Consider the following 18,750-nt stretch of genomic DNA (forward strand, 5'->3'; position numbering starts at 1 on the left):
TACATCAGAGATCTGATTGTTCCATATGTTCCTAACAGAGCACTTCGTTCTCAGACTGCAGGTTTACTGGTGGTTCCTAGAGTCTCTAGAAGTAGAATAGGAGGCAGATCCTTTAGTTATCAGGCTCCTCTCCTGTGGAACCAGCTCCCAGTTTTAGTCCGTGAGGCAGACACCCTGTCTACCTTTAAGGCTAGGCTTAAAACTTTCCTTTATGATAAAGCTTATAGTTAGAGTGGCTTAGTTTATCCTGAGCTATCTTCCTTATTTTTTACCTCCATCTTCTTCCCTCCCTGTTGGATGGAGTAAGGGAGAGTCAGGTTTAGCCTAAACCGGCTCAGTTATGGTTGAGGTGTAAACACGCCCTCCATTTCTGCTACCTGTATGACCCCCTCTCTTTTCCAATGGTTATGGTCAATCTGACAGAGAGAGGTATCCCAATCGTTGTGGTTTTTAGTATAACAATGGCCACCAGTGGCCTCTAGATGGACAAAGTGTCTACCTTTAAGGCTAGGCTTAAAACTTTCCTTTTTGATAAAGCTTATAGTTAGAGTGGCTTAGGTTATCCTGAACTATCTCTGTAGTTATGCTGCTATAGGCTTAGGCTGCTGGAGAACATAATTACCACTTTCACCCTCTTTGCTACATTCTCACACTACTCTCCAATATTGCATTATTTGCTGTTATTTCAGCTTTTAACTTTGTTCTCTCTCTTTTCTCTTCCTAGAAGCTACACCTGGCCTGACTCTGTGTCTACTTGTGACACCTTTCTGGAGAGGGCCATCGTCCAAGCTTCTGCTGGCAACAACTTAATGCTCACCCTCTACCGATGATCAACATAGCCCTGTCTTTTAGTGTTTAACCCTTTCTCTCTCCTAGACATGGCGATTGACTGAGCTTTTACTGTGACTAACTCTATGTGCTCTCTTTCAGACTCTAACCTTGTAAACTGGCTCAGAGTTTATCTGTTCTTTCTTTCTAGATGAAACGACTAAAGGAGCTACATCCATTAACATTTACTTCTCCTTCCCATAGAAAGTACTCCTGGATCAGTGCTTTGTGTCTCTGCTCTGTTCTCTCAAACCTCCAGTCAGTCGTGGCAGATGGCCGCTCACACTGAGCCTAGTTCTGCTGGAGGTTTCTTCCTGTTAAAAGGGAGTTTTTCCTCTCCGCTGTCGCTACATGCATGCTCAGTATGAGGGATTGCTGCAAAGTCAACGCCAGTGACTGTCCACTGTCTCTACATGCTCATCCGGGAGGAGTAAATGCTGCAAGTCACTGACTGGATGCAATCTGCTGGGTTTCCTTAGACAGAAAAACTTTTTATCCAATTTGAATAAATAACTAACTCTGACTGCACTGTTCAATGATTAGGATTAATTGGAATGTATGTACCTGACTGTTGTGAAGTGCCTTGAGATGACATGTGTTGTGAATTGGCGCTATATAAATAAACTGAATTGAATTATAATTCCTTTTTTATTGATGGGAGGTATCTATGGAGAACTACTCTAATATTGAGACTACCATGATTTCATAATTTCATTCATGAATTCATTAAATGGGCCAGTTGAGATTTCTACAAAGTATTTTAATGCAATCTGACATTTTTAGGGCAACCCTGATGACTCTGCTTTCCCCTTAAAGCTGTGAGTGTGTTTGAGGGAGTGAGAAAAAAAGAAACAGAAACACATATCCTGTCTGGAAATAATGTACAGCTTAAATATGTAGTAGATGAGTTCCTATATATGTTTTAAGTAATGTGCCCTGTGAAATACTCTTTGTGCTTTTTCATAGTTTGTTTCTATAAAACAAATGCGGTTACATCCAGAAATATGGATTTCAAAAATTAATACAGAAAATAACACATTTTTGATTTTGAAACAAACAAAAAAAATGAAAAAAATAAAATGAATGCATTTCATAGGGACGTAGACAGCGGTGACTGAATTGAAAAACTGTAAATAATAAATAAAATATGAATTACTAATTAAAAGGTCTTTGATACTCAGATCAACTTAAAAGAACAAACTATAAATTTAAAAAATGCCTTCTTTAAATTAATTTTATAGCCGATGTTTATATACATGTAATTCTGTTCAAAACAATGTTTTCTTATTGTTACATATTTTTTTACCCACTGAATAAATATACTGAAATTAAAAGATTAATTTGTCTGTATTTATTTGTGAGAATACTCAACTGGAACAAAAGAAACATTTATTTTTACACATCTTGATCGGGTGTGCTAGTAATTAAAGAGGAGGTTAAATATTTGTAAAATAATATTGTATATGTTTGGGCATACTGATAGTGAAGCAGTACAGGATTGTTGGGTTTTTAACTGAAGCAGAGAAGCAATGTCAGTGGTGTGGTCATTTTTTCATTTTGTGTCAAAATGGTATTTAATACCATTTATACTGTTTATCGTGCATCCCTACTTAAGAATGCCTCAAGGAGCACAACAAAGAGTTTGTGACAACAGTAACAAAGGATAAGAGTTGGCAAGTCTACCTGTAAAATAAACAGGCTTGCTGATGCTGCTTGTTGGTTAATTTACCAATTTCCCTTGCTTTTCAGTTAAGAGGAAAATGAATGTACTTTTGCTTTAGTAAAGGTTCAGCAAATAATAAAAAAAAAAACATGTGCCAGTAAAAGTTATTGCTATGACCAGTGATCAACATTGGTAGAATTAGTCTTCTCACTTATATAAAAATGGCCGGTTGTTGCTCTAACAGCAGGTAATGCACAGTTTAGACCACTTGGAAGAATTTAGATCCCCTCCTATGTTAAACCACAGTCCACTTGCTTTGATGAAGCAAATCAAGTGTAAATTACTTCCAGTGGGATTAGAGTGGAAGCCAAGTGACCTCAGAACACCTTTCTTTATTGGGCACGTTATGCATCAGTTAATATTACCCTGTCCACATCCAGCTGGTATCAGAAATCAGGACAGGAAAAACATTCCCATCCACTCAAACTGAAGCAATAAAGCTGATTTGAGGTGATGTTGGTCTAGAATAGCTTTGCAAAGGTATTCATATTGCTTTTGAACATTTAGTTTAGGTGGACAGCCAATTTTGGTAGCGTTACATGTTTAGGGCTTTTAACCTATCCACAACTTGCTCCCTGACCTCTGACATTTTCTTTGGTCTTCATGATGCTGTTTGTTCTGGGTTTCGCTCTACTCGGTTGGTACCTGTTGTGTTTCCGCTGACACACTGATGGCTGAAGCCCTGTCTCCAGCCATTAATGTAGTGCGCTGTGCTGCTATAAACGTTAGTTTGTGACATTGTCATATTAATCTGAAACAAGCGATGAAAAATAAATAATTAAATAGAAAATAAAAACATAAATAAACTAAGCACCAATAATTTTTGTATTATTGTATATGCAAGAATGTCTTTTATATGTTTTTTTTTTCATGCATAAAATGATCCACTGGTATAATTATCTGGACCACAGCCCAGCCAGAACTTGTGATGTTATAGGGTGGTGTGAGAGAGGACACCCACTCTGGCCACTGTGGTCATTAATATCAATGTAGTCGCTATTGAGTTTTATCAGAATCAGAATCAGAATCAGAAAAGCTTTATTGCCAAGTACGTTTTTGGACATACAAGGAATTTGTTTTGGCGTAGTCGGTGCAATACAGTACAAGTTAAACAGTACAAACATATCTACAATATAATATAAATATAAGTGCACAGTTTTAAGTGAGTGAGAGTAAATATAGAGCAGTTTTATTAACTTTTCCCTGCACTACTACTGAAAACCTTCTCATTTCTCCTGTTCGCATGGCCAATCAGCAAACAGCAGTCTGTTCATGTCACATGTAGTCTCGACTCAGCCCTGGTTGGACCTGCTCAGGAGCAGGGACCTGAAAACTGGGTACCTGTACGGAAAAAACGGTAAAGGAAACGCTCGCAAAGCCAGTGGAACCTTCAAGGCCTTCACAGAACAGCTGAATGTACAGTACAGACCAAAAGTTTGGACACACCTTCTTATTCAAAGAGTTTTCTTTATTTGCATGACTATGAATATTGTAGCTTCACACTGAAGGTATCAAAACTATGAATTAACACATGTGGAATTATATACTGAACAAAAAACTGTGAAACAACTGAAAATATGTCTTGTATTCTAGGTTCTTCAAAGTAGCCATCTTTTGCTTTGATTACTGCTCCGCACACTCTTGGCATTCTGTTAATGAGCTTCAAGAGGTAGTCACCTAAAATGGTTTTCCAACAGTCTTGAAGGAGTTCCCAGAGATGCTTAGCACTTGTTGGCCCTTTTGCCTTCACTCTGCGGTCCAGCTCACCCCAAACCATCTCGATTGGGTTCAGGTCCGGTGACTGTGGAGGCCAGGTCATCTGGCGCAGCACCCCATCACTCTCCTTCTTGGTCAAATAGCCCTTACACAGCCTGGAGGTGTGTTTGGGGTCATTGTCCTGTTGAAAAATAAATGATGGTCCAACTAAACGCAAACCGGATGGAATAGCATGCCGCTACAAGATACTGTGGTAGCCATGCTGGTTCAGTATGCCTTCAATTTTGAATAAATCCCCAACAGTGTCACCAGCAAAGCACCCCCACACCATCACACCTCCTCCTCCATGCTTCATGGTGGGAACCAGGCATGTAGAGTCCATCCGTTCACATCTTCTGCGCTGCACAAAGACACGGTGGTTGGAACCAAAGATCTCAAACTTGAACTCATCAGACCAAAGCACAGATTTCCACTGGTCTAATGTCCATTCCTTGTGTTCTTTAGCCCAAATAAGTCTCTTCTGCTTCTTGCCTGTCCTCAGCAGTGGTTTCCTAGCAGCTATTGTACCATGAAGGCCTGATTCACACAGTCTCCTCTTAACAGTTGTTCTAGAGATGTGTCTGCTGCTAGAACTCTGTGTGGCATTGACCTGTTCTCTAATCTGAGCTGCTGTTAAGCTGCGATTTATGAGGCTGGTGACTCGGATGAACTTATCGTCCGCAGCAGAGGTGACTCTTGGTCTTCCTTTCCTGGGGCGGTCCTCATGTGAGCCAGTTTCTTTGTAGCGCTTGATGGTTTTTGCAACTGCACTTGGGGACACTTTCAAAGTTTTCCCAATTGTTCGGACTGACTGACCTTCATTTCTTAAAGTAATGATGGCCACTTGTTTTTCTTTACTTAGCTGCTTTTTTCTTGCCATAATACAAATTCTAACAGTCTATTCAGTAGGACTATCAGCTGTGTACTGTATCCACCTCCTGCACAACACAACTGATGGTCCCAACCCCATTTATAAGGCTTGAAATCCCACTTATTAAACCTGACAGGGCACACCTGTGAAGTGAAAACCATTTCAGGTGACTACCTCTTGAAGCTCATCAACAGAATACCAAGAGTGTGCAGAGCAGTAATCAAAGCAAAAGATGGCTACTTTGAAGAACCTAGAATACAAGACATATTTTCAGTTGTTTCACACTTTTTTGTTCAGTATATAATTCCACATGTGTTAATTCGTAGTTTTGATGCCTTCAGTGTGAAGCTACAATATTCATAGTCATAAAAATAAAGAAAACTCTTTGAATGAGAAGGTGTGCCCTAACGTTTGGTCTGTACTGTATACTGAGATAAAATTACTAATAATTGGATCAGAAATAGAAATATTTAATAATCTATAATACCACTGATAAATATTTCGTATTACTGAGTAGCAATCAGCATATACATAAATATTTTTCCTATATAACTGTATTCATTAATAATAGTGATGGAAATACAATAAAATTACTACTACTATTACTACTACTGATTATGGTTCAACTACTAATAATATTTATCATTGTTATGACTAACATAACTGTAATGGCAAAGGATGAACCCAATACCTACAGATGTTTTTTTTCCCATCAGGCCTTGCTCGGCCAGTCAAGCAAGATGTCAAACTGAGAAACAAGATACAGCAGGGTTCTAGTTAGCGGTATTAGAGTGGGAGGGGCTAAATCTTAATGCACACCCCACTTTTCATATTTTTTTTTGTTGGAAAGAATACTGAGAACCTTGTTTTGTTTTTTGTCTACTTCACCATAACGCACAACTTTATTTTGGTCTATCACATTAAATCCAAATAAGACAGATCATCACTGAAATGTGAAAAAAGTGGGAATACTTTTGCAAGGTACGTATCTATGTTTTAGGTTGCTCTAAAGCCTAAAACCTTATACTTAAATCTTTATTCTTCTTTATTTAACTTTCAAATAATGTCATTACAGATTAGATTCCATATTAAATGTAAAGGCATTAATAATTTCTTTTGTTTCTTGATCCTGAATAATAAGACCCTTGTCCTTACAGCTAATGTGTACATTATGATGAGACTGGAGGACGTTTGTAGTGTGATCTTAATGTAGTCTGGGCAGGCAGATGGCACAAACAGAACCAAAAGATGAACAGATTAAAAGAAACGTGCAGAAATAATAAACAATAATAATAATGGGCGACATTCAAAGTGTGATTGCCAGTGTTGGCACATAGAAGGAAAGACAAAAGCGGGGTTCTAAATATACGTATGAGCTTGTGCACACTTGCTTGGCTTCACTGGAAATTAACGACACATGCATGCATGGCGATGGAGTGCCTCTCAGCAGAAGCACAGATGGTCAAGCAAGCAAGCGTTTGCGAGGAGATGAACAGTTGAACGCCCCCTCATGCTTTGCTGTACAAAGATGGACACATGCTGAGATTGGACAGACAGACGGAAGCAAGCGTGAACAAACTGAGATAACTGAGGAGGAAACAGTGACAGAGAGGTCATACTTTCCTTTACGCCTCACCTGCTTGGCCACCTCGGAAAGCAGCAGCGTCTTTCCGGTGCAGGGTCCTCCGTACACCACCAGGGGGCTCATCCTGCTCCCTTTAGATGCCATGAGGTACTCCTGCACATAATCCAGAGTCTCCGACTTGTACTTATAGAGGGCTGCGTGGGTCTTACAGAGGGACAGGTGCTGCAGAATCTCATCATACAGTGGATCGGTCTCTGTGTCAAAGTTCTGCTGCACAGTGGCCTGGATGATGTCTACCATGTCCTCGTAGAACTGCTTGCAAAGACCTTCCACGTAGTGGCTCTCCACTTCTTGGGTGTAGCCGAGCTTCATGTCGCAGTGAGTGACCGAAGAGTAGACGCGGAGGTTGGAGGCGGCCACGACGGTGGGGATGAACTCATCTCGCACTTTCAGTAGGCGCTCGTAGGCCTCCTGGTTGCGCATGACGCGGTCGGCACTCACCACGATATCCATGTAGCGGGCCATCTCGGGGAGCTTGGCGAAGCGATCGAAGTTGGAGATCTTGCGTATGTAGCAGACGCATTTCCTGAGAAAGGCGGGGGTTTGTTTCCCGAGGGCAAAGTCTAATTCATCTTCCAAAGCTGCAATGACAAAAATGGGAGTTTTAAAAGTTTTCTATCCAGAAAATAGTTAATACAGTAGCCATGACAAAAGTTTAAACAATCAGTCAATCAGCGATTGGAATAGGCCATTTTCCCCATACTGGCTTTTTTGCTATTAATTGATGTTCCTTTTTTGAGTTTAATAAAGATCAGATAAAGGTTAGAAACGGATGCTGTATTATGTTTTAAAGAACCTGCAGCACAATTTCTTCTTCTTTGTGTGTTATAATCACTATGAAAATAAACGAAATGAAAACTGGTATCTGCCAGAAAAAGCCGAATCAGGGTTTCTCTAATTATGGCAAATTATACCTGTGAACATAAAAGTCTGACTATTGCTGGAATTAGCTTTCTAGTCTGAGTACAATTGGACACATTTTGAAGGCTTTAAGAGTCTGATTCTGATGGATTTTGTCTTTAGTTTTATTCTAAAAAAGATGTTAGAATCACATAATCTAGGACCAGAAACCCGCTGATTAAAATTCAGCCAACATCTCCCACTTAGTTCAGCTCAGAGATGCTTTGATTAAATGGGAAAAAAAACTAGAGTGCAACAAAATGACACGACATCCTTTGAATCAAATGATCTATCACAGTTTATAGCAGACTCTCTGTCTGCACTGATAAAGATTCACTCAACTAGGCATCTAGAATGCTAGGAGTGGCTCCAGTTGATAGCAGCCTGAATCTGTTATCAGATTATTGAACTTTGATCCCAAGACCGCCAGGTGATCATTAAGTATGAAAAAACTAAACACTGAGATGGTGACTTCGCCGCAGCAGCAACTTACTGTGTCCTGAAGAAGCAGATCGCTGTAAATTTTAGGCCTTCAACCCAATTCACACAAACTAGGCACATCATGAGCAGCACATACTTCACTGACATGATGAATGTTTCCCAAAATATGTTTAATTTCTTCACATTCAGAACCAGGTAAAAAAAAATGCAAGATAGGAAACAGTGTCAAGGCGGCTAGCAGCTGGCTATTATTGCTACTGTTCTGACCTGCAGAGACCAATACATATTTAACTGTTTTATGTAGCCTTCCTTCTAATGTTTCTAATTCCAGTGACTCTTTCATTTATGTTTCATCACTTGCACATAAATTCTTTGCTTCTCTGTCTATCAGTAGGAATACACTGCTTTGAATTGATTTGAACAGCTCTCCAGGGTAAGAAGGTTGTTTAGAAAAAAAGAGTCGGCTGCCTCCTTTCTCTTTTTGACTCCACTCAATGCGTGTTGTTTATTCTGTAGCACCAAACAATAACTACAAGCCAAAAAAAAGCCAAAAACAGGAAACATCAGAATCTCTTAAAGTGACAGTAACCTTTAACTGAGAAGAACCCAATGCACCAACATGGGAAGGAACACAATGTGCAAATAACATCCCAAAGGGGGCCATACCTGCATTAAAAGTCCTCTACAATGTATAATTTTGAAGCCGTGCAAACCAGTGCAGGCAGTTCTTACATTTTAAAAATCATTAAGCTTGTTTGTTATAATACCAGTCTAAAAAAAGCATAAAGAATAGATCACTAAAAGTCAGAGGCGGCGCACGGAGTGGGTGTCCATATATACGGAGGCGACCTTAGGGCCTTTGCTGCATCTTCCTCCCTCTTTCTCTGCCGCTTTCCAGGGTATAACACAGTGAATAAAGACCACTGGTGCTCTGAAGTACTATAACATTCACATAACATTCATGCCCGTTGATATTTGTATGTAAACCTCTGACTGAAAGTGGTCTTTTGAAACCCAAAGCTTGTATTTGACAGGATTCTTTTAACAACAGATTTTATTGCAGCGTATTTGCTTGAATAATTTAGTTTGTGATATAATATAACTAATGAAAGAATATTAAATTGAAAACACAACCAAAAGTTTTATTTTTATTTACAGGTCCTTCTCAAAATATTAGCATATTGTGATAAAGTTCATTATTTTCCATAATGTAATGATGAAAATGTAACATTCATATATTTTAGATTCATTGCACACTAACTGAAATATTTCAGGTCTTTTATTGTCTTAATATGGATGATTTTGGCATACAGCTCATGAAAACCCAAAATTCCTATCTCACAAAATTAGCATATCATTAAAAGGGTCTCTAAACGAGCTATGAACCTAATCATCTGAATCAACGAGTTAACTCTAAACACCTGCAAAAGATTCCTGAGGCCTTTAAAACTCCCAGCCTGGTTCATCACTCAAAACCCCAATCATGGGTAAGACTGCCGACCTGACTGCTGTCCAGAAGGCCACTATTGACACCCTCAAGCAAGAGGGTAAGACACACAAAGAAATTTCTGAACGAATAGGCTGTTCCCAGAGTGCTGTATCAAGGCACCTCAGTGGGAAGTCTGTGGGAAGGAAAAAGTGTGGCAGAAAACGCTGCACAACGAGAAGAGGTGACCGGACCCTGAGGAAGATTGTGGAGAAGGGCCGATTCCAGACCTTGGGGGACCTGTGGAAGCAGTGGACTGAGTCTGGAGTAGAAACATCCAGAGCCACCGTGCACAGGCGTGTGCAGGAAATGAGCTACAGGTGCCGCATTCCCCAGACCTGGGCTACAGAGAAGCAGCACTGGACTGTTGCTCAGTGGTCCAAAGTACTTTTTTCGGATGAAAGCAAATTCTGCATGTCATTCGGAAATTAAGGTGCCAGAGTCTGTAGGAAGACTGGGGAGAAGGAAATGCCAAAATGCCAGAAGTCCAGTGTCAAGTACCCACAGTCAGTGATGGTCTGGGGTGCCGTGTCAGCTGCTGGTGTTGGTCCACTGTGTTTTATCAAGGGCAGGGTCAATGCAGCTAGCTATCAGGAGATTTTGGAGCACTTCATGCTTCCATCTGCTGAAAAACTTTATGGAGATGAAGATTTCATTTTTCAGCACGACCTGGCACCTGCTCACAGTGCCAAAACCACTGGTAAATGGTTTACTGACCATGGTATCACTGTGCTCAATTGGCCTGCCAACTCTCCTGACCTGAACCCCATAGAGAATCTGTGGGATATTGTGAAGAGAACGTTGAGAGACTCAAGACCCAACACTCTGGATGAGCTAAAGGCCGCTATCGAAGCATCCTGGGCCTCCATAAGACCTCAGCAGTGCAACAGGCTGATTGCCTCCATGCCACGCTGCATTGAAGCAGTCATTTCTGCCAAAGGATTCCCGACCAAGTATTGAGTGCATAACTGTACATGATTATTTGAAGGTTGACGTTTTTTGTATTAAAAACACTTTTCTTTTATTGGTCGGATAAAATATGCTAATTTTGTGAGATAGGAATTTTGGGTTTTCATGAGCTGTATGCCAAAATCATCCGTATTAAGACAATAAAAGACCTGAAATATTTCAGTTAGTGTGCAATGAATCTAAAATATATGAATGTTAAATTTTCATCATGACATTATGGAAAATAATGAACTTTATCACAATATGCTAATTTTTTGAGAAGGACCTGTATTATATAAATTCCATGGCTTGATAAAAACAATTCAAAACAAAGGTCAAAACTCAAACTATATGTCCATTAACACCATAAGAAAAAGGAAACAGAAGGCCCGAATCTCACCAGAGCAAAGGAATTTGTTGGCGTCCGCGCTCTTCATGGTTCCCTTCTCTTGCAGCTGCAGCACCGCCGTTCGGAAGATCCTCTTGATCTCCTCTGACACATTCCTCCAGGCTTTGTCATTCTTGGTCTTTGCTGCGCTGCTCGACTCCATCTAAAAGGGGTTGAGGGCCAGAGAGGGGAAAGGCTGACTGTAACGTTCGTCATGCGCTGAAGGTCTGAGTGAGTACTGAGCAGATGTGTGCAATAAAACAAGGGAAATATGTTACTGAAATATGTGTTCTCCAAATCTGAATCATTACCATTAGTGTATAAGTGCAAGGCCTTCCAACATTCTCCTGATTATATGACTTTGGAGACATTCGAGGCAATACCTTCATCAACTTATAAATATACGAAGCTTGTTATTTAATTTCACCCTCAAAAAATATCATAAAACTTTAAAGAACAGCTTGTTTTTTTGTTCAAAATAAACAGACAGACAGAATATTGCATTCAATTGATTTTATGGGGCCAGTTGCCAGCTGGGAAAACATTAAAGCAGAAAACATGCAAAGGGTCTAAGAGCTGACTGAACAAAAACAACCGCACTCGCTAACTTGATGCAAAGCCTCTCTTCTGCAGCAGCTGATAAAATGTGTTTATCAGGCAGAGCTGGAGTGTTTGACAACATGGATGTAAGGACACAAATCTACTGTTATGACGTGCTCACATTATGCTCATTTACAGGTTACACATTCTGTTTGTGGGTCTACAAGATTACAGTGAGAGAAAGCGGGAAAGGTTACCCCCCAAAAATTGGACAAACGTGGCATTGCAAAGGTATTCACTTCCCTTGAACTTTTTCACAATTTTTCACGTTACAACCACAAACTTTTTTTTTGGATTTTATTTGGACTTTGTGTGAGAGATCAACTCAAAGTCGTGCACAATGGTGAAGTGGGAGGAAAACGATCTGTGGTGTGGAATGCATTTGTGTTCGGGCCACGTTTCTCAGATAACCCTGAATACCACATTTCCAACATGAAACACGGTGGTGGCAGCATCATGCTGTGGGCGTTATTTCTTTCAGCAGGGATTGTGAAGATGGTCAGTGTTAAAGAGTAGATGGATGAAGCGTCAGGGCAATTCAAGAAGAAAACCTGTAGAACAATAACAATAAACTTTCAGCCAGAGCTGTTAGCAATGCTTAGTGCAATATTTATGAGAGAATAATATTTCAGCTGCCATAAATATAAACTCCCCTTGCCGTTAATGTATTTGGTCTGTTGGATTAGTTGTTCTTGTATGTCCACACCTGATCTAGATCTTAGTGACAAATGCTAAAACTTATCAAGATGATGGAAAGAAAGAAGAGTGTAAACAATGTGGGTTAATCACAACCCCTAATAAATCCCAACATTCAAGAATACCATCACATTTTTCTTTTTTTCTAATGTGCAGCCCTGGTTTAATCAACACATGTTCATGGGTTACTTTAGTAAAGTACAGACATAAATCCAATTGACAAAAAAGTGGGAAAACTGATGTTCTCCATCCAGTCTGACTGAGCTTGAGTTAATTTGCAAAGGATGGGCAAAAATGTATGTATCTAGATGTGGTAGAAACACACACCCCTGATGACCTGCAGCTTTAATTGTAGATGAAGATGGTTCTAGAAAGTATTGATTGAGGGATGACAAATACATATGCAAACTAGCCTTTTCAGATTTATATTAATAAACAAATTAAAAACCATGTATCATTTTCATTTCCCATTACATTTATAAAATTTTTTTTTTTTTTGCTGAATTACATCAAATCCCAATATAATATGATGAAATTTGTGGTTTTAATGCGACAAAACGTGAAAAAGTTTAAGAGTTTTGAATATTGTGTACATGCCACTGAAAGCCATCATATTAGATTAGACCATGGTCAGCAGGTGATGTAGGACTCACAGAGTTCTGGTAGTTCTTGAGCATTTGGGCTTTGGGTTTGAGGTAGTATGCGGGTGGCACAGAGTTTTCATCCCTGCAGTACCACTCCTCCAAAATGTGGGTGTCCAGCCCTGCCTCCACAGCCGCGTCCAGGATCATCTCAAACTCCGCCGATTCCACCTCCCCTGGCACTCGGATGCTGCCGTACTTTTCTCCTACCAGACCCTGAGGACGCAAGGAGGGAGATGAAGACAAAAAAAGGGATTTAAGAACGTGAGAACACGAGCTAGTGTGACCCATCGTAATATGTTTTTAGGGGCTGTTTTCTGGATCAGTATCGTTGGGTTTTTTCATAAAATATAAATAAAATGTAAATGCAGATAATAGATCATTTGAAGCAAGTTTCTTCACTGCTTCACTGATTTTACTATGATCCACAGTTTTTACTGGGTGGTGGAGGTTCAGTAAACTCATATAGAAAGAGAAAGAGTCTTTAGCTGGAAAGTTTGCAGACTGGTGAAGAGAAGAAGGACACCTCCTGAGCTAAACCCTGGAAGTGAATGAGTTAATAAATAGGAGATGAAACTCATGTTAAATGGATCCATCTCTATCATCTTCTGCACTGATAAATCTTGACAGCACCTTATCAAACAAGGTGATCCCAAACAGGCATCAAAACTGCTTTCAAATAGACAGAGCAGGGTAACATTAAGCTTCTGGAATAACCCCGAATTCAGCCTCACTAGAAAGGAAGGAAAAGGGTTTCTGTTTTGGCAAAAGGAAAGTTGGACGCCAGTCAGTAACACACTGAATAGAAAAGCAGATCGACTGGATGTTATGGAGATTCTCTGTGCTTCAAGCACCTTAAATCAGACCTTCAGATGAGAAGGTTGCAGCCTGCTGTGTCTCCCGCTCAGACCGGATGAGGCCATGATGCTGGTAGGCTAATCTCTAACAAAAACAACCTTTAAAGGTGATGTTATGGTTCTACAACACATAATGCTAGGAACTGTATCTATTTATCTATTGCTTAGATAGCTTTGTTTTATGATGCAGCTTCAGTGAAAAAGTTAAATTGTGACCGCACCAGACCATCTACGTTTGGGTCCTTTTGTAAGCTAAAAATGATACTAATATGTGCGTTTATGAACTTTTGTATTCAGAGGGTTAAATTTAAGTTCATTTTACGACTGCAGTAGTCACTAAAATCAGCATTTGGCGTTGAATTTGAATACAATCAAACTAATTCAATTCAATTCGAATTTTCCCTTATTTGCAATAAATATGCTTAAAAACCCCCACAGTGATCTCTATTTCAGCACTAAAAGACAGCAAAGCTTAACTTTTTTTTTTGCAACCTTTACTCTATCCACAAACCTATTTACTTTAGATAAATTCTCCGAAGCAGAAGAATAACAGAAAACTCTTTCCATGTGATCTCTGCTCTGTTTATACCCCTTATTTTGGTGAATTCCGCAGATTTGTTCTGCTGCTGCACGGCAAATGTTTTGGATGACACACTTTTACGTAAAAGACGCCGACTCAGCCAAATTGTGTAATTCCCAGTAATCAGCGGCATTAAGAAACGGAGCAGATTTGCTTTTTATATCCAGCGAATTGGGTTGTTTGCGGGAGAAAAAAGAAAATAACACTTTAGAGGGATGTATGTGGATTTGTAGGTTAACTGTGAAATCAGATTGTTAAGGTTTTTCTGCTATACGTTTGGGTTATTAAAATGACATTTACATTTGGTATGTCTAAAAAAAAACCCCAAAAACGAGTGGAATCTGGCATCATAAAATCGACAAATAGCCTTTCCATCCTGCTGCTCATCCAGGCACACGAGTGACAGGAAATCCAAGATAACTTGAAATAATCAGGACAATATGCCTCTCTATTGTTTCATGTCATCTGCCACTCATTGTTGAGGATAGTAGAGGCAACAAACCTACTGTGACATGACCGGCTGATTTTCTTTTTATTACATGTGCCATAACATACATGAACCTTAAGCCTGTCCTCCGGGAGGAGGCAAAGCACGAGCGGGAGATGAGCCAAAGGACTGTGAGGTCCAATGAGCAGGAAAACGACGGTTTGCCCTCGGCAATGACGCTTCAAAGCCACTCCACGCTGGAGTCCTCATTCCCCTGGCATTCTCAGTGGGAACAGATGCAGAGAAGAAGCAGAAATCCAATGATGACATGCTGCATCGTCTGTGGGATGGCCTACTCTTAAAGCCCACAAATGTCTGCTGTAGATTAATTTGCATTTGGGCAGTTTTCTGATCGGCAAGCACAAAGTGCCAAAGGTTGATATGAGTGACGAAGATTGTTTTCCATTTAGGGAGTAAGTAGGTTGTAAGATGGGGCGTCACTTCCAGGGTTTAGTAGTCTACTTCTGATACGATCAACGTTCTTAGATTAGATAACATTCAGCTGATGGATGTTCAGAGAAAGCATAGAGATTAAATTTGCTTTAAAAATGCTAATTTTTGCACATATAAAATAAAGGGAAGAACTTAGGATGCCCCTTGTCTCACTCTGTGCTCGTTTTGCCAAAATAATAATAAAATGCTCCTGTCACACTGCCTCTCATATTGCCACGTTCATCAGACCGGTTGAGGCATTCACTCCACTAGAGCCCTAAAGGTGAGCTGTGGTAAATGGCACCAAGATTGTAGCAGCAGATCTTTAAAGTACAGGTGATTGTGAGTTGGAGCCTCCATGGATCAGACTTGTTTGTCCAACACATTCCCCAGATGCCCAACTGGATTGAGATCTGGGGAATTTGGAGGGTAAGTTGGCACCTTAAACTTGTTTTTTAGGCTCCTCAAACTATTCCTGAACAATTTTTGCATTGTGTGCAAGGTGCATTGTTCTGCCAACAGAGGCCACAACTACTGGAAATACTGGCTTATAAAAAGGTATACATGGTCTGCAGGCAGTGCATGCTAAAGCTAAGCACTACTGCAGACCATGTACATGCCGAAACGTTTCCATATAAGCCTAGGTTTGTATCCGACCTGATCTTCTACAATGGTACTTAATGTTTAGAAATATGTTTACTTTTGTCTATGTTGAGATCAACATAGATGTAGATTTAATAGATTTCAGTTAGCATGGTAAAAGTCCATAAGAGTCCAATTAGAAAACTGAAATCAGCAAGAGGAAAGTGTCATTTCAGTATGAAGAGCTGTTATAAACATACAGGTAGTGCACCAGTTTCACTTGTTTCCTGTGGCCTTTCTCCATCCTTTCCATCATGTTTGTTTGAAGCCCCCATCTGTCAGTCTGGGTGGTTCTGAAAGATCTCACGTTACATTCATCAATCTCTGCTTTGCCTGTTAGTGCGCAACAATAAATTAGCACAAGTCTGAAAAAAACTTTGCAAGCTTTTAAAGTTTAATGCTGGTAATCTCAGCTGCTGGTACCTTGTCTGTCTGGCAGTCACCTCTGGGTTTGAGTAAAAATGAGTCCATAGATCAGCAGGTGGCTTTTTCAGCTGTGCATTTCTTGTGCGACTCACTTTTACAGTGTCGCTTCAAATCGTGCTCCCCTCCGTGTGACATTGAAAAATAACTTTGTGGCAAACTTCATAAAAATCCCTCAGATATCACCTTTCACTGGCCTCACCCAGTTATAAACCATTTTCCAGTCTTTGTTGTAGTTGCATTTTCTTTTCCATGACATACTTTCCATGATATTCTGTATAATCTACTGATGTATGGCAACTGTGGCTCAGTAGGTAGAGTAGTCGTCTTGCAACCCACAACAGAAGGTTGTGGGTTCGATTCCAGCTTCCTACTGCCATATGTCAATGTGCCCCTGGGCAAGGCACTTAACCTCAAGTTGCCTACCGATCTGTGTATCGGTGTATGAATGTGTGAGCGTTAGTGAGTGCGATTGGGTGAATGTGACTCTAGTGTAAAGTGCTTTGAGTGGTCTGTATGACTGGAAAAGCGCTATAAAAGTTCAGTCCATTTATGTAAGCTATACAAGAAAATCCTTTTCTAGTTCTGATGTATTTTACTAGCCAGGCGCAGGATGGTCATGACATGGGACGCTGCTGCGTATTTTGATTGACAGCTAATGCTCTGTGATAATGACTGCAGCTCCACTTTCTTTACATTTCAGAAACTTTCCAGTCAAATAGGTTTTTCACTTTCAGAATTTGACCCAGCCAAATGCGGGACATTGTTTCTGTTTGAGGGACACCGGGACAGAAGTGAAAAATGCGGGACAGTCCTGCAGAAATCGGGACATCTGGTCACAGTCCAAGTCACAGTCATAGATTTTCACATTTATAAGATTGTGACCAACTTGGTTTTATATCTGCCTCAGTATATCCAGTAACCCCTCGTCTGCCTGCTGCTGATATAAAATCAGTCACCAACAGGCTTTCCCAGCCTTGGGTCTTTCTGCATCGACTCGTGTGTTCTCCCAGTGCCTACATGGGTTCCCTCCGGGTACTTCCTCCTAGTCCAAAAACATGACTGTAAGGTTAATTGGTCTTAATATATTTTCCTTAGGTGTGAGTGTGAAAGAAAGAAACTGGCAGTGGTGAGTAATGTGCCTGGCTAGTGTCTGACGAGTGCAACCAGAGGCATTTTGCCTCTGCTCTTCTCTTTACTTAGTCTTCTTAAACTGGAGGTTTTTTAGACAATTCAAATGTGCTTTGAAAACTAATTAATTAGTAAAATTTGAGCAGTTTTATCATTGTTTCTGTTCATGATTCATCTTAACTACCAAGAGATATAAACTTTTATGCTATGCTTAAGTATATGGGGTACAATCTGGTTTGATCGAGGGTTATGGGAACTGGTTTGGATGAAATGACCCATCAGTACCAATTAGTGAAGGTGTAAAATGACATGGACTGTCGGCAGCACGCTCACATTAGTTTCAGCATATGTAAAGGTTTATAGCATTTCTTTTGCAGTTCTTTTTACATAATTAAAAATAGACAACCATAAGACTTTCAATAGACAAATATAATTTGATGTTTTCATTATGTTATTCACTTATAACTATGACAAGTATTACACAAATGTGTGTTTGCAAAATTTAGTGGCTCTTAAAATTTGGAAAGGGTGGTAAAAATGTTCTTCCTCCAGTCAAAGTGCCTGGTAGGACAGAAAAAATTGATTTCCACTTCTTAATCTATTTGAAAGCTGAGGCTTAGACTAAACTAGGTCACAAATCAAGATAATTCTCATATTGTACAGGTTACTGAAGCATAAGAATGAGTTTTCAACATGCTGCTGTTGTATTTTAGTAATATTTTGTTTTACAACAAATAATGATGTAGAGCAATGTGTTATGTTGTACCATCCAATGTTTGTTTCACTTTGCATGTACTCTTCTGGGGTGCTAGTTATTTCACTATTTTATATTTTTGCTACTTTGTGGATATTAGTGTTTTTTCTGTCACAGAACATTTTGTACTGACCATGACTCAATGTCACTTGTCTTATGACGATTTAAAGTCATTTTACATTTTTTACTCAGTTTCACGTAAATCAGAATCAGAATTCTGATTCTGATAGATGTTGAAGTTTGATTTATATTCACATTTCAGAAAACAGCTGTACCAAACAGACATCAGAATCAAAACGGAAGCAGTGTTTATTTAAAGCTTTCAGAAAACGATAAATTAAATAAGTGAGATTTGTGCGTTTTTATGACTATTTATCTTCAGAATTAATGAAGCTGATATGAAGTGGTTTACATGCCCTGGTAAAAAAAATGTTTTTTTCACAGGTATGTGATCAAATGGTGGTCTCAGTGTCATCGTTTTTCTAGCTGCTTTGATCCACATGCAGAAATACACTCTGGAAA

At 39.7% G+C, this 18,750-nt stretch overlaps 1 protein-coding gene across 2 annotated transcripts in view; it reads right to left on the bottom strand.

The window, feature by feature from the left end:
• LOC124880140 (NACHT and WD repeat domain-containing protein 2) overlaps positions 1-18,750 on the bottom strand; it is a 73,654-nt gene that overhangs the window by 7,407 nt on the left and 47,497 nt on the right. For both annotated transcript variants that reach the window (XM_047385080.1, XM_047385079.1), the window contains 3 exons: positions 12,935-13,138; positions 10,998-11,148; positions 6,814-7,403 (listed from right to left, as the gene is read on the bottom strand). In XM_047385080.1, the coding sequence (XP_047241036.1) occupies positions 6,814-7,403; positions 10,998-11,148; positions 12,935-13,138 (945 nt within the window). The remainder of the gene's footprint in view (positions 1-6,813; positions 7,404-10,997; positions 11,149-12,934; positions 13,139-18,750) is intronic.

Source organism: Girardinichthys multiradiatus, chromosome 14 (assembly GCF_021462225.1).
Source record: "Girardinichthys multiradiatus isolate DD_20200921_A chromosome 14, DD_fGirMul_XY1, whole genome shotgun sequence".
NCBI classification, from domain to species: Eukaryota; Metazoa; Chordata; class Actinopteri; order Cyprinodontiformes; family Goodeidae; genus Girardinichthys; species Girardinichthys multiradiatus.